Consider the following 17,062-nt stretch of genomic DNA (forward strand, 5'->3'; position numbering starts at 1 on the left):
TTCAATTCCCCAGTCTCACTGGCTATATTTTAAGTATGCAATAGTCACATGGGGCTAATAGTTACTATGTGTGTATGTATGTGTTAGTCACTCAGTTATGTCCAACTCTTTGCAACCGATGAGCTGTAGCCTGTCAGGCTCATCTGTTCATGGGATCCTCCAGGCAACAATACTGGAGTGGGTAGCCATGCTCTCCTCCAGGGGATCTTGCTGATCCAGGGATCAAACCTGTGTCTCCTGCATTCCAGGTAGATTCTTTACCGTCTGAGCCACCAGTGGACAGTATACATATAGAACATTCCCATCACTACAGAAGTTCTGGTAGACAGTTCTGCTCTAAAATATTTGCAGGAAATGGGGTTTGCATGCAGAGCATTTTTTTTTTTTAGTTTTTTATTTTTTTAAATTTTAAAATCTTTAATTCTTACATGCATTCCCAAACATGAACCCCCCTCCCACCTCCCTCCCCATAACATCTCTCTGGGTCATCCCCATGCACCAGCCCCAAGCATGCTGCATCCTGCGTCAGACATAGACTGGCGATTCAATTCTTACATGATAGTATACATGTTAGAATGTCATTCTCCCAAGATGAGTCCTCTATTTGCTCCTCTAACCACTTTAGGATATGCTTGTGTCCACTGTATCTAAGGTTTCTATATATCTATGACTTTAAGTGAACAGGATTTCATTTAAAGGAAAGAAAAGCATTGATTTGTGAGTCTTATATTCTGTACCTGCCTAATAATTTGTATCTTTACATTAAAATTTCATCCCCCACCCCTAAACCCTACATTTCTCTTTTTAATATGAAAGGTTTAAATATTAGTTGTGTTGTCATTTATGGGCTTCCTGGGTGGCACAATGATAGAGAAACTGCTTGCCAATGCAGGTGACACAAGAGATGCAGGTTTGATTGCTTTTGAGGACGATCCCCTGGAGAAGCAAATGGCAGCCGACTCCAGGATTCTTGCCTGGAAAATTCCAAGGCAGAGGATCCTGGCAGACGACAGTCCACGAAGTCACAAAGGGTTGGAAACGACAGCACAGAAACACACACCCATTGTCATTTATAACATGTCTCTCCCTTGAGTGTCAAAACCAAACCCAAAATATCTTCAATGACTGTACCTTATGTACGGACCAAAGTCTAAATCCTTTAGTCTGTCTCCTTGCTTCTTTTTGTGGATCTGAATTAAACTGAATTAAATGTTTGTTGTTTAGTGGCTAAGTCATGTCTTGACTCTGCAATCCTGTGGACTGCAGCATACCAGGCTTCCCTTTCCTTCATTATCTCCCAGAGTTTGCTCAAACTCATGTCCATTGAGTTGGTGATGCCATTTCATCCTCTTTTGCCCCCTTCTTCTGTTGTCCTCAATCTTTCCGAGCATTAGGTCTTTTCCAATGAGTCGTTTCTTCTCATCAGGTGGCCAAAGTATCGGAGCTTCAGCTTCAGCATCAGTTCTTCCAGTGAACATTCAGAGTTGATAGCTTTTAGAATTGACTGGTTTGGTCTCCTTGCTGTCCAATGGGCTCTCAAGAGTCTTCTCCAGCACCAGAGTTCAAAAGCATCAATTATTCGGCACTCAGCTTTTTTTATGGTCCAAATATCCATTATATTCTTGAATAAACAATCCCTCTGTTTTCATTCATTGATTTATATATGTTCTCCCAAATGTATCTTTCATGCTTTCCTTTTCTTCTAGAATGCCTTCTTTTCATACAGCAGGATAGGATAAACTTTTTACATGTATATGACCACCCCCATTTTTCTCCTCATATTTCAGTTTTTTTTTTTAATTCTCCTATCCTTGCTTTCATTCAAAGTCAAGCCTCTCTGAGTCTGACTCATTCAGAGTCAGAGTCATTTGCCAGGAAAAGGACATCTCAAAGGAAAGCATCAATGAGGATGTCAGGGGAGTGAAAAGGTTTTATGGTATAGATAAAAGATTTTGATGGATAGCAAGTATGTAAAAGAAGGGCTTCCACATTGCCTCTATAGAAGTGGATTCTGCAGCCTAGGAGTAGGAGAGAGATGAGGGTAGTGGAGAGGAAGGGTTGAGCCTATTGGTGCTGAAGGTCTGTGGGGAGAGAGGATTTGAGTGTCCACCAGTGCAGCATCCCAGAGACATGGCAAAGACCTGTGGGTAGATTCATGGACTCCATAAGTAAGGAAACCTGTGCCACCACGGACAGGTAGAGCCAGGGAGGTAGCAAGAGCCCAAGGACGAAATGCGGTATTGCTAAGCATCCTTGCCCCTGCCTCTTCATGGGGCTTCCAATGCCTAGAATAACACAGAAGAGATGGTTCTCATGCTCCCAAGCATGGCCCACACATAGCCTTGCTGTGCAATGTGGGTCAGCCACATGGAACTCTGGATATGCTAACAAAATTCCCTGAACCCTAACTTTTGTGGAAACTAGAATTATTTCATGTTTCCATGATGGTCACTTTTGCATCAAAGAGAGCTGCTATGCTGTAAAGGACACAAATGTGGACATAAGATGACCCCAAGATGACGTGTATGAACAAACACTGTGGCCAGAAGGATTTTAAATATTTAGGCTGACAGAGGACTGATAATACCAAGACCTCCCCTCCCACAATTTCCCCCTAAAGGGAAATTATGTAAGCTCCTTAGAATGTAAGCTACCCCTGGGAATGTGGGTCGAGATTAGGGACAAATTGACATCACGTTTTTGCCATTTTGATGAAAAGGGGCTGAACACAAAAATTAAACTGTGTTTGGGGAAAAAATAAATTTACTTTATATGAGATTTGTACATGTTGAACTTGTTTTACCCTGTTTCACAGTACACATTATTTAGAACTGCTGTAAACTTTCCCAGTCATCAGCAATTAATGCACCATCTTTCTATAATATTTGATTTTCTGAGTATTTTCTTAAGATCTCATGATATACTGCTTTTGTTTTTGTTGTTCAATCACTAAGTTCTGTCTGATTTTTTGCGATGCCATGAACTGCAGCACACCAGTCTTCCCTGGCCTTCACTATCTCCCAGGGTTTGCTCAAAGTCATGTCCATTGAGTTGATGGTGCCATCCAACTACCTCATCCTCTGTTGCCCCCCCTTCTCCTGCCCTCAATCTTTCCTAGCATCAGGGTCTTTTCCAATGAGTTGACTCTTCACATCAGGGGGCCAAAGTATTGGAGCTTCAGCTTTATATTCTATGATTTTTTTTAATGGCACTATAATATCTCAATTAGTAAAGCTTTTGACAGTAAAAATCGTATACCACATGCTAAATCACCTATAAAGACTTTAAAAATAACTTGTTTACTCAAGTAAAAAGTAATCATCTTACCATTATTTATTTTGGATTGTGATTTTTCCACAACTGGAATTGATAATGAATTATTTGAATCCAGGAGACATGGAGAGATACTGAGAGTGGAATTGGAGATAGGAGAATACCTTTCATATTTGTACCTGTATAAAAAGAACATTTTCTTAGCATCATATGAAAAACATTATAAGTATACTACTTGACTCACTAGGATACCTGTATGAATCTACAGCTCTCTCTGAATCTATATCACTAAATCAAACCAGCATTTAACAGTACAGTTTTCTGAAGAGAGTGCTAGAATATCTGCTTCACATATATTACACTATATCTGAACCAACTGCCCAGTGTCATGAAAGACAATAAAAGAATGATTTGGAGAGGCTCATTTTAATATAAAATAATAACTATAAATCACCTACTCTGTTGGTGAAAAAATATCAAACATTCCATAACATCATGCTTATCTCTGAAAACAATAAATTACAATCAATGTCTATACTTGGAGTTGTAAATTTAGTAGAACATCTGGAATGTTGATTCTAGAGAACTGAGAATGATACTTAGGCTTTTTGAACCCTTTATCCAGACAGTATCCTAGTCTTCATTTTATTAATCTGGCTCTAAGTCATTTCTAATGTTCTCTGTTTATAAGGTTACTATGGCAGCTGGATTGAGGAGCCAATGCCAGATGGTAGGACTGTGATCATTCCATCTATAGCTCTCCAGCACCATTATTGTTTTGTTCAGTTGCTAAGTTGTGTCCAGCTCTTTGCAATCCCATGGACTGTAGCATGCTAAGCTTTTCTATCCTTCCCTGTCTCCTGGAGTTTGCTCAAATTCATGTCCATTGACTCAGTGATGCTATCTAACCATCTCTTCCTCTGCCACCCTCTTCTCCTTCTGCCTTCAATCTTTCCCAGCATCAGAATCTTTTCCAGTGAGTCACCACTTCTCATCAGATGGCCAAAGTACTGGAGCTTCAACTTCAGCATCAGTCCTTCCAATGAATATCTAGGGTTGATTTCCTTTAGGATTGACTAGTTTGATCTCCTTGCAGTCCAAGGGACTCTCAAGAGTCTTCTCCAGCACCACAATTCAAAAGCATCAATTCTTCGGCACTCAGCTTTCCTTATGGTCCAACTCTCACATCCATACATGACTACTGAAAAACCATAGCTTTGACTATATGGGCCTTTGTTGACAAAGTGATGTCTGCTTTTTTCATATGCTATCTAGGTTTGTCATAGCACCATACTCCTTCGCAAATTACCCTTCAGAAGTCATTTTTTCTGCTCCACAAGCACCGTTCAGGGCAGAGGTAACTGATGAAAGGAATCACATCACCTTGATTCTCATTTTGTTCAGGCATTATGTGACTAAAGGCTAATCATCATAGTAATGTTTAAAATAGTAATAGCTATTTAACACAATAAGGTCAAGATGTATTGACTTGTTAACATATTCAGATTTGTAAATGGCTTATCTTATGTCAGGGCTTCCCTGGTGGTTCAGATGGTAAAAAATCCATCTGCAATGCGGGAGACCTTGGTTCGATCCCTGGGTTGGGAAAATCTGCTAGAGGAGGGCATGGCAATCCACTCCAGTATTCTTGCCTAGAGAATCCTGTGGACAGAGAAGCCTGGTGGGCTACAGTCCATGGGGTTGCAAAAAGTCGGATATGACTGAATGACTAAGCATACAGCGCATATCAGTGTTGCGTAACCTACACGTCAATGGGTCTATGAACCCCACTGGAAAAATAAAAATATTTTTGTATATATATATTTAAGGGAAGAGGTTCATAGTTTTGGCACTTTTATCAAATGAATCCTTGACCAAAATAGGTTTCCTAAGTTACAAAGACAAGTAACATCTCAGGTGTTGGGTGTATGGATGTTCCTGTGCAATTCTTTTAAGTTCTTTTTTATATGTCTGAATATTTTTATAATAAACCTCAGAAAAATTTAAAAAAAGAACTATTTAATGAGAATAAATTTTAAAGATTATTAGCTACAGAGGAGAACATTTAGCATTAAAATCATGGTAAATATAATTTTCTTTCTTTAATATAATTCCAGAGATACCAGGGATTATTACTGGGTTGGCCAAAAGTACATTTGAGTTTTTCCATGAGATGTTTACAGAAAAACCCTAATGGACTTTTTGGCTAACCCAATATAAAACCTAAATGCTCTTAAAATGACTATCAATAGCAATTAGGTAGTAATTTGAAAGTTTTGGTTATTTGAGCTTTCTGTTTAATCTATCAGAAGGCAACTGCTGCATATAAAATTATTTAGATCTTGAATAAATAGAATTTTATGTAAGTGCCACTTTTGTCACTAAATACTATAATGACAACCTTTTCAAATTTCAGTTTTCTTAGTTATAAGATGGGGGCTATAGGTGTGGTCTGTGCTTATTTAAGCTCTATTGTTTAAGTAAACAAAGAAGTGCTTGAACAGGGGGCCAGTGGTATTCAGTTCAGTCACTCAGTTGTGTCCGACTCATTGCGAGACCATGAAATACAGCACGCCAGGCCTCCCTGTCCATCACCAACTCCCGGAGTTTACCCAAACTCATATTCATTGAGTTGGTGATGCCATCTAACCATCTCATCCTCTGTCATCCCCTTCTCCTCCTGCCTTCAATCTTTCCCAACATCAGGGTCTTTCAAATGAGACAGCTCTTTCCATCAGGTGGCCAAAGTATTGAAGTTTCAGCTTTAAATCAGTCCTTCCAATGAACATCCAGGACCAAATTCCCCTAGGATGGACTGGTTGGATCTCCTTGCTGTCCAAGATACTTTCAAGAGTCTTCTCCAAAACCACAGTTCATAAGCATCAATTCTTCTGTGCTCAGCCCTCCTTATAGTCCAACTCTCATATCCATACATGACTACTGAAAAACCATAGTTTTGACTGTATGGGCCTTTGTTGGCAAAGTGACGTCTCTGTTTTTTAACATGCTGTCTAGTTTGGTCTTAACTTTCCTTCCAAGGAGCAAGAGTCTTTTAATTTCATGGCTGTAGTCACCATCTGCAGTGATTTTGGAGCCCATAAAAATAAAGTCAGCCACTGTTTGCACTGTTTCCCCATCTATTTCCCATGAAGTGATGAGACCAGATGCCATGATCTTAGTTTTCTGAATGTTGAGCTTTAGCCAACTTTTTCACTCTTCTCTTTCACTTTCACCAAGAGGCTCTTAGTTCTTCACTTTCTGCCATAAGGGTGGTGTCATCTGCATGTCTGAGTTTATTGATATTTCTCCCAGCAATCTTAATTCCAGCTTGCGCTTCTTCCAGCCCAGCATTTCTCATGATGTACTGTGCATATAAGTTAAATAAGCAGGGTGACAATATATAGCCTTAACATACTCCTTTTCCTATTTGGAACCAGTCTGTTGTTCCATGTCCAGTTCTAACTGTTGCTTCCTGACCTGCATACAGGTTTAAAATCTTTTAAATCTGGGATTTTAGTTCTGTCCTAACTTCCAGCCCCACTGACACGCTCTTGATTCTGATTCATGAAGTTGCAGAGTGGCCCTCTAATAATCTCTTTGCTTTCACATTGGCTCCACCAGAGTTATTTTCCTGAGCAGTAGGTACTAGATCCTTTTAAAAATATGTCAGATTGTGTCATTCTGTCCAAATCTCTCACTTGGCTTCTCATCCCATTCTGAGGAGGTATCATCCTTGCAATAATTGGTGACCTATACCTGTGTTGTAGGGTCTATAAAGGTGTAGCACCAGCTGAATCTCAACCACCCACCCAGAACTACTGGCTCAGAATCTACATTTTATCAAGAGCTTCAGGCAATTTAAATGTCCATCACGGTTTGAGAATCAACTTGAAGTCTCCTTCTCTACTACCATCCCCACCCCCAAACCCACTTTCCTCTTGCTCGTCCCTGCTGCAGACATCATGCCTGACTCCATCCTCCTGCTATAGAAACTTTCACTGTTCATCTAGCCTGGAATCTTCTTCCCCAGATGTCTGTGTGGCACTCATCTCTTTCAGCCTTTCTGAAAAGTCATCATCTTGGTAAATAATGCCCTGACAACGCTGCTTTAAACTGCAAGCCCTCATGTACTCTTATGTGTCTTCCCTGGGTTATTTTTCTCTATGGCACTTAACATTTCCAGCATATGTCACTATTTATCTGTTTGTTTACTCTTTCTCTCTTTCTAATAAGATCCATGACAGCAGAGGTTTTTGTCACTACTCTATTCCTGTTACCTAGAACAGTGACCAATATATATTTATCAAATTCATGAGTCAGGTAAGCTAACACACATAAAACTGAACACAGTGTGTTGGGAGTAGGCCCTTAATAATTGATATCTATAATTTATATTATGTTTTATTGACATCAAGGGAATTTCTGCCAAGCAGAGTATAGTCATCATTGAAAGAACAAAAATTAACATTTTGAACAAGTGTCCAATTTGACTAATGCTGTGAAAAGTTGGAAAGAAATGATTATAATAATCCTCAGTAGAAAGTAAATTTCATGAGGGAAAGAATTGTATGTGTGTGTTTGGGGGAAGGTATTTTTGTTTTCTTTCTTTTTGATTTTTCTCCATTGTCTCTCATGGTACCATCTGAGCCACCAGAAAAACCCACCAGGCAATTGGCAGACACTAAATAATAAATGAACAAATGTATCTTTCGACATCTAAAGGTGGTTGATAAGAATTCATCTTTATTTTTAAGCACGAGCCTGATTGGCTTCTTAGATATACTTTTCCTTCTGATTTTCTTGTATTAGTATATTTGTCATTAACTTGAAGGGACACTCAGCAGTGGCCACAGGACTGGAAAAGGTCAGTTTTCATTCCAATCCCAAAGAAAGGCAATGCCAAAGAATGCTCAAACTACCGCACAATTGCACTCATCTCACACACTAGCAAAGTAATGCTCAAAATTCTCCAAGCCATGCTTCAGCAATATGTGAACCGTGAAATTCCAGATTGTTCAAGCTGGTTTTAGAAAAGACAGAGGAACCAGAGATCAAATTCCAACATCCACTGGATCATGGGAAACGCAAGAGAGTTCAAGGAAAACATCTACTTCTGCTTTGTTGACTATGCCAAAGTCTTTGACTGTGTGGATCACAATAAACTGTGGAAAATTCTGAAAGAGATGGGAATACCAGACCACCTGACCTGCCTCCTGCGAAATCTGTATGCAGTTCAAGAAGCAAGAATTAGGGCCAGGCATGGAACAATGGACTGGTTCCAAATAGGAAAAGGAGTATGTCAGGCTGTATATTGTCACCCTGTTTATTTAACTTATATGCAGAGTACATCATGAGAAACGCTGGGCTGGAAGAAGCACAAGCTAGAATAAAGATCTCCGGGAGAAATATCAATAACCTCAGATATGCAGATGACACCACCCTTATTGCAGAATGTGAAGAAGAACTAAAGAGCCTCTTGATGAAAGTGAAAGAGGAGAGTGAAAAAGTTGGCTTAAAGTTCAACATTCAGAAAACTAAGATCATGGCATCTGGTCCCATCACTTCATGGCAAATAGATGGGGAAACAGTGGAAACAGTGGCTGACTTTATATTTTGGGGCTCCAAAATCACTGCAGATGGTGACTGTAGCCATGAAATTAAAAGACTCTTGCTCCTTGGAAGGAAAGTTATGACCAACCTAGAAAGCATATTCAAAAGCAGAGACATTACTTTGCCAACAAAGGTCCATCTAGTCAAGGCTATGGTTTTTCCAGTAGTCATGTATGAATGTGAGAGTTGGACCATAAAGAAAGCTGAGCACTGAAGAATTGATACTTTTGAACTGTGGTGTTGGATAAGACCCTTGAGAGTCCCTTGGACAGCAAGGAGATCCAACCAGTCCATCCTAAAGGAGATCAATCCTGGGTGTTCATTGGAGGGACTGATGTTGAAGCTGAAACTTCAATACTTTGGCCACCTGATACGAAGAGGTGACTCATTTGAAAAGACCCTGATGCTGGGAAAGATTGAGGGTGGGAGTAGAAGGGTACAACAGAGGATGAGATGGTTGGATGGCATCACCAACACAATGGACATGGGTTTGGGTGTACTCTGGGAGTTGGTGATGGGTAGGGAGGCCTGGCGTGCTGCGTTTCATGGGGTCGCAAAGAGTCAGAGATGACTGAGCAACTGAACAGCACTGAACTGAAGCGACACTATTCTTAATCTGAGTGCAACACCTTTAAGATAAATCGTTGCCATCTCTGGTTAAAACCAGGTGGCTTAATTATCTAAAGAGGATTGATAACAAAACACAACTAGAATGACACAGCTGTTAGCTAAGCATTTTACCTGTGTCATCTCACTGAATATCTTCAACAATATTACAAGCTAACTATTGTTTTATTACCTATAATATGTATTTTAAGGTGCATAAACTGAGGTCTAGGAAGGCTAGGTAATATGCCCAAGGTCACATTTCTTCTGAGCTACTGATGCCCTTCCGAATGAGTTAGGTCAAGGGTCAAGGATTTATCTAGTTTCTGTAACTGCTTTCAAATGTTTTAATATTTTTAGTGGGACTCTTTTTTTCCCCCTCTGAGCAAATAGCTGCATGGAGATTCAATGACCAGAACAGATAACACAGAAATGGATCAAGCAGGGGTTATTGGGATTACAGACTATTTCCTCAGCCCTCTCCCTTTCCTCCTCCTTACCCACTGGCTGCAGATAATACCTTTGTAGAATCTCAGTGATGTAAGGACATTTCTTCCCTGTGGAAAGGAGGTCAGATATGTGTCTAAAGAGTAGGCAGAAATCTTGAAGCCATGCAAAGACAAAGAGATCACAGAAACCATCCAAACAGGTAGGAAAGATTCTACACAAAGGATTCTGTGAGCTGTCTTTATAGATTGGATATAGATTTCAAAATCAGACTATACTTATATAAGTGACCTGGGAATCCAAGAAAAAGTTTGGACCAGATCATTTGTGGGCTTCTCAGGTGACACTAGTGGTAAAGAACCTGCCTGCCAAGGCAGGAAATGTGAGAGACATGGGTTCAGTCCCTGGATCAGGAAGATCTCCTGGAGGAGGTCATGACAACCCACTCCAGTATTCTTACCTAGAGAATCTCATGGGCAGAGGACCCTGGCAGGCTAGTCTATAGAGTCACAAAGATTCACACATGACTGAAGCAACTTAGCACACACGCAGATCATTTGTAAATCTCTCCAGCTTTGAAATGTCATGGTATGGTGGTCTAGAGTGGGAAGTCATCAAAAATATATCTGATACATAATTTCCTAAAATATTCTCTTGCTTTAAAACCTCTTGCTTGTCACTTGGCTCAGTAGGCAGTGGGCAACCACAGAGAAGAGAGGCAGTATGTATATGAATGAAGAAGATATCAGAATGCCTGTTTTAAGGATCCAGTTCTGTAAATTACAAAACACCTAACCTTGAGAAGGTCACCAGACTCTCTAGGTAAGGTCCTTAGCTTTAAACTAAGAAAAAAAAAAAGGATAAGCTGTGCTCTCCTGCCTCATGGCTTGTCATGAAGATGAAATGATACGACGAAATCTTTGGAACTACTAAAGTTGTATGCAAGTACTAATAAAATTACTAACAAAATTATCAACAGGAAACTTCAAGTTTGCAGAATACAAACACTCCACTTCTGTTGAGAAAGTTCTGTGAGATAATACTTGAATCTTGAACAGTTATTTCAGTTGGTAATGTATCCCTCCGTCAATGATCTACCAGTCAATTTCACCATGATCCAGCATATTGTCTGTAGCATTCTTTTATTACCCATTCGACACTCATTTGATGCTTATTACTTTTTCTTAGAACTTTGCCTCCACAGCTGTATTAAATTATTTGAATGAAGGCATGTTTGTGAAAATTTCCCTTAAATAACGTTGACATCCATACATAGTGGTATATTGAAAGACATTGTTTTACAGTTTATTAAATCATAAGCAAAATTGTAAACATTTTGAAATTTTGCCCAAAGTGTATGTAATAAAATAAGATGTAAATTATCATGGTTATCATGATACAAACTATCATGGTTATTGTAATGGCCAGGAATTATTTTCTCAAATTTAAATAGTTAATTGTATTCATTAAAAGAGAGGCAATACAGTTGTTGGTTAACATAAGAAAAAGATATTTGCATTAGACTTACTGCTCCATGAAGAACTGAGGCATTGCAATGAGCAATGTTCCAACTCCCATGATCAGGCACCCAGCTCCAATTATTTTTGGCCTGTGAAGCTTGGCTCCAAAGTAGCTAACAAATGCTATAACTAAGAGATTCCCTTTGGGGAAAAGAATAAAATGTTCATAAATTAGAGAACTTAGAAAGTCATCAGCATAACTAAATAACTATAACTGAAAGAATGAATGTCTATGGCAAGTTGGGCAATGTTTGTTTTGACTAAACCATCTCCCACCATCTTCTCCATCATTTGTCTTTCCTTTAATCTGAGATGACTGTTGAAACAATCCTGAGATTCATTACTTCAATCATGTCATCCCTTTATCAAGATACTTTAATAACTAACCATTCTACCTTGTTTTCATCCACCTTAATTATTTGTCCTTTTAAAGTGTTTTATCAATAAATTAAATTGTAAGGCTTCCTATAGTTTCACTCTTAAATTTTTCTTGGTGATTTTGAAGTAAACTTTATGACTCTTTCTTCATTTGTTAACATTTTCTATTAAAACCTCTCTTGGTTTCCCATAAAACATACATCATATAGTCTTGTTTTAGCTGATATTCCCCAAAGGAAAAAAAAACACAATTGTTTCACTTTATGAAATCAAATTATGAAATGCTCAGTTGTGTCCAACTCTTTCAGACTCCATGGACTGTAGCCCACCAGGCCCCTCTGTTCATTGAATTTTTCAGGCAAGAATCCTGAAGTGGGTTGCCATTTCCTATTCCAGGAGATGTTCCTGACCCAGGGATTAAGCTGGCATCTCTTGGATCTCCTGCTTTGGCAGGTAGATTCTTTACCACTACACAACCTGGGAAGCGTGCTTGTTTACATACTTTTTACGAAAATAAAAGGTTCAAAAGAGAAATAAAAAATTATTCCACATAAACACATCAATTATATTTATATAATTATCTCAATGTATGCTCAGAATACAAATTTTATGAAATAAAAAGTCTGTAAGATATAACTATCTCTTTTTAAAAAATAAAGAATAAAGCTTTTTGAAGGTAGGACTTCAGGCTTTCTAAAATATCTCCAGTGAAGCAGTCGATGATGGTGATTAACTGATTAAACATGCTTTAGGCAAGATTTTCTCATGCCTTGCTGTGTACAAAAATTACTGGAAAGGAGTGGCAAGGTAAATATTCACAGAAACATTAAAATGCAGAATCTTGGCAGCTCTCAACAGTTTCTGATTTCATGGATGGGGGAGGGGATACAGGCCAAGAAATCTGCATTTTTAATACTCATTCAAATGTGTTGATGGGGATAATTCCTGGAACATGCTTTGATAAACATTGCTTAGGGTCTTAGATTTCAAGGGACTTTAATGTTTTAGCTATTTACATTTGGAGTATTTATTTTTTTAAAGATTGTGGTGCTAGATAAAGTAAAACTTATCATTTCTCCAGCAATTGATTGTGGAGTCTGTTGGGTGGCCTAGGTTTGAAGTTGTCGATGTTTTCAATTTTCCAGAAAGAGTGAGTTTCCTTACATCTGGAAGCAATCATCTAATTTACTACTGTCTATTCACACGGCCAGCTTTAGTTAAATGCAAAAACAGCAGCAATTTTTATCATTTTGAGGATAATAATGATAGTGAAAAAAGTAGCTTGCTCCTGGCTACAGTGGCTTCAGGCTTCTTCACCAGGAAGGATTGAGCTCTTTCTAGGTTTCATATAAGAAAAGCTTAAGTCTGTATGAAATCACTTATTTAAGTATTTAGTAGAAGAAATGTTGTAATATATATATATTGATAATTATGTCTGTAATTTTGCTAATGTGTCACAGTAAATAAACAAAACTAAATCAAAACCTAACTTTTAGCTTACAGGTAATGTGCCCCCCATCACCATAATTACCCAAATTCCCATATCACCAATATGTCACAATAAAGGACTCATGTTTACAGGCCGTTTCTGTGTTATATAAGTGGGTATCCCAGACACTACAAAATACCATTTGAACTTCTGTAATATCTGTGGGTTTTGCTTCCTTTTTTTAGTAAGCTTTCTGAGTTCTCACAAGATAGACTTAGAAAATAAATGGTGATGTATAATCTTAAAAAAAAAAAACAAATTGGATATCAAAATTCTTTCATATCTACCATTACTAACTTCTGAAAAAACAACAGGTCCAGAGAGGTTTACAAATATGTTTTTATCAAATTTTCGAGTGCTAAATTTTCCTGCTTTCTCTCTTCCTCTCTTTCCCCAAACACAGTACTTCAAATAATAGAAAAGAAAGCTACCCAACTCATGCCTGTAAGAATAATACAAACTTGTAATCCAAACTAGGAAGCAATAGTTAGAACTGGACATGGAACAACAGACTGGTTCCAAATTGGAAAAGGAGTACGTCAAGACTGTATATTGTCACTTTGCTTATTTAACTTATATGCAGAGTACATCATGAGAAACGCTGGGGTGGAGGAAGCACAAGCTGGAATTAAGATTGCCGGGAGAAATATCAATAACCTCAGATATGCAGATGACACCACCCTTATGGCAGAAAGTGAAGAGGAACTAAAAAGCCTCTTGATGAAAGTGAAAGAGGAGAGTGAAAAAGTTGGCCTAAAGCTCAACATTCAGAAAACGAAGATCATGGCATCCGGTCCCATCACTTCATGGGAAATAGATGGGGAAACAGTGGAAACAGTGTCAGACTTTATTTTTTGGGGCTCCAAAATCACTGCAGATAGTGACTGCAGCCATGAAATTAAAAGACTCTTATTCCTTGGAAGGAAAGTTATGAACAACCTAGATAGCATATTCAAAAGCAGAGACATTACTTTGCCAACAAATGCCCAACTAGTTAAGGCTATGGTTTTTCCAGTAGTCATGTATGGATGTGAGAGTTGGACTGTGGAGAAAGCTGAGCACTGAAGAATTGATGCTTTTGAACTGTGGTGTTTGAGAAGACTCCTGAGAATCCCTTGGACTGAAAGGAGTTCCAACCAGTCCATCCTAAAGGAGATCAGTCCTGAGTGTTCACTGGAAAGACTAATGCTAAAGCTGAAACTCCAATACTTTGGCCACCTCATGGGAAGAGTTGATTCATTTGAAAAGACCCTGATGCTGAGAGGGATTGGAGGCAGGAGGAGAAGGGGACGACAGAGGATGAGATGGCTGGATGGCATCACCGACTCGCTGGACATGAGTTTGTGTGAACTCGGAATTGGTGATGGACAGGGAGGCTTGGCGTGCTGTGATTCATGGGGTTGCAAGGAGTTGGACATGACTAGTGAATGAACTGAACTGAACTGAATCCAAACTAGATGAAGACAGTGGAAGAGACCAAATGCAGTTTATTGTAGGAGTGGAAGTGAGTTAAGTTGCTCAGCCGTGTCTGACTCTGCGATGCCATGGACTGTCACCTACCAGGCTCCTCCATCTATGGAATTTTCCAGGCAAGAGTACTAGAATGCATTGCCATTTCCTTCTCCAGGGGATCTTCCCGACCCGGGAATCTAACCCAGGTCTCCCGCATTGCAGGCAGATGCTTTACCATCTGAGTCACAAGGGAAACCCAGGAGTGGAAGGGCACCACCAAATAAGAAACAAATCTGTTAATTAAAGCTGTATATAAAATAATGAAAAGAGAAAAGTTCCATGATTGTATTGTGTTCAGTCACTTCAGTCATGTGCAACTGTTTGTGAGTCCCCAAACTGTAGCCCACCAGGCTCCTGCATCCATGGGATTCTCCAGGCAAAAATACTGGAGTGGGTGATGCCGGGAGCAAGTGTGAGGAACTCCACCTGTGGCAAAGGTCATGAGGAAGGAGGCTTGGCATATGCAAAGGCAGGATTGAGCCTCAGGAGACACCCTGTTCCTGAGCATCTACCCCCAAGACCAGAGTCTGCCTACTTTACTGTTTTATGCTCTCACCTATACCTCTGACTTTACGGGGGGGTTGTCCCCCACCACCTCTCTCGGAGAAGGAGTTAACTTGTAGCTTCAGTCCATAAAAATTCCTGGACGTGACAGGAGTGCTTCAACTTACAAACTCCTCTGAAGGTTCTCTAGCCTGCCTGAACAGGTTCGTCCAGCCACATGTGATTGTTCACAGCCTCCCAACCGTGAGAGGCACGAGATGCCTTAAACTTTCTAAATACAGATTCTTTTGAGAAGTTAGAAAATTATTAGTATAATATAGTGGGTTGATTAGGAATTATATTGGTGAAGGGTTTTCATTTGTTGGGGCAATATTTGCTGCCAAGTCTCCATATTCTCTGCCCTTATAATGAATATAACTAGCATATAGGAGAAATAAGTATTAACCTTTGATATTAATCATGTTAAACCTTAGGCTAAGTAAATTCCTTTCTTAATTGTAACCCACTACACCCTCACCCTATAGGAATGAACTTTACCTGGTACCTTCGGAGGGTGGCACCTGGTTTAAGAAAAAAATCACCACTGGAAAAAATAAGTTTTCTGGTTGACTGACTGTTATCAGAAAGAGCCAAAAAATGTCAGCAGGCCTCATGGCCATAAGATGATGTAAAACCCCTAAGACCTTCGTATACATTTATATGAAACATCTGATTTTGATAAAGGTCAGGTCTGCTGACCCCATATGACTCTATTCATCCCTATGTATAACAAAAAGTATATAAGCGAACCTGAAAAACAAAGAAAACAGATCAGTTTCTGGAAAGACTGATTCCCCCGTGTCATTCTTTCTTTCCCCTTCTGGCTGAATTCCCATCTGGAGCGTGGATGCTCACCAAGCCTGCTAATTTTGCCCTGGCTTCTAAGACCCATGTGAGAGGGAGCCCAAGGCGGGGCACTCTCCACTATTCAAGTGGGGGCTGGTGACCTATGTAGGTGGTGCAAACCTCTTGTCTCGAGGTTTTATTGGTATTCCACGTAAACCAAGTTATTCAGCCTCTTTTTCTCCACTAATTTTCCTACTACACTATTCTTTTCTAATCTCTTTTTATATTTCTAATTAAATAGCTTTTTTCCTAGGACGCCAACTCCATCTTCCCTTCAAATTCCCTGGATCCACCAGGGCTGGACCCTGGCAGGTTGCCATTTCCTATCCCAGGGGATCAGACATATAAAAGCACTTAATATAATTAGCCATTTATGATGAAAAAAATCTGGGCAAATTAGCTTTTAAAGTGTATTTATCAAAACTGTGCAGCTCATAGATTGTTTAATGGTGAAATTTTAAAAGTATTTTCATTAAGGTAAGATGTAAGACAAGGATGCCCATTGTCACTGCTTCTATTCAACATAGTACTGAGGCCAGTGGAATAACACAAGAACAAGAAATAATATATCTAATAATGGGAAAGAATGATATAAAATTACCTTCTGTTTTAGACAATACAATTGTTCGGGAAACTCTACAGCATCTATAGACAATCAATTAGAATTAACAAATTCAACAAGATTGCTGTATACTTGTAACATTAGACATTAATACTCTTCCAGTACCCTAAGAATTACTAAATAAGAAATGTAACAAAAATTCTTTTCACAATGGCAACATAAACTTTAAAAATGTAGGAACAAATATAGCAAAAAATAAGTAGTATATTTATAGTT

The 17,062-nt window shown here is 39.1% G+C and overlaps 1 protein-coding gene across 2 annotated transcripts in view; it reads right to left on the bottom strand.

The window, feature by feature from the left end:
- SLCO1C1 (solute carrier organic anion transporter family member 1C1) overlaps window positions 1–17,062 on the bottom strand; it is a 69,836-nt gene that overhangs the window by 38,978 nt on the left and 13,796 nt on the right. For both annotated transcript variants that reach the window (XM_069585591.1, XM_069585592.1), the window contains exons 3-4: window positions 11,465–11,597; window positions 3,328–3,452 (exon numbers count right to left, since the gene is read on the bottom strand). In XM_069585591.1, coding sequence (XP_069441692.1) covers window positions 3,328–3,452; window positions 11,465–11,597 — 258 coding nt within the window. The remainder of the gene's footprint in view (window positions 1–3,327; window positions 3,453–11,464; window positions 11,598–17,062) is intronic.

Source organism: Ovis canadensis, chromosome 3, assembly GCF_042477335.2.
Source record: "Ovis canadensis isolate MfBH-ARS-UI-01 breed Bighorn chromosome 3, ARS-UI_OviCan_v2, whole genome shotgun sequence".
Taxonomy (NCBI): domain Eukaryota; kingdom Metazoa; phylum Chordata; class Mammalia; order Artiodactyla; family Bovidae; genus Ovis; species Ovis canadensis.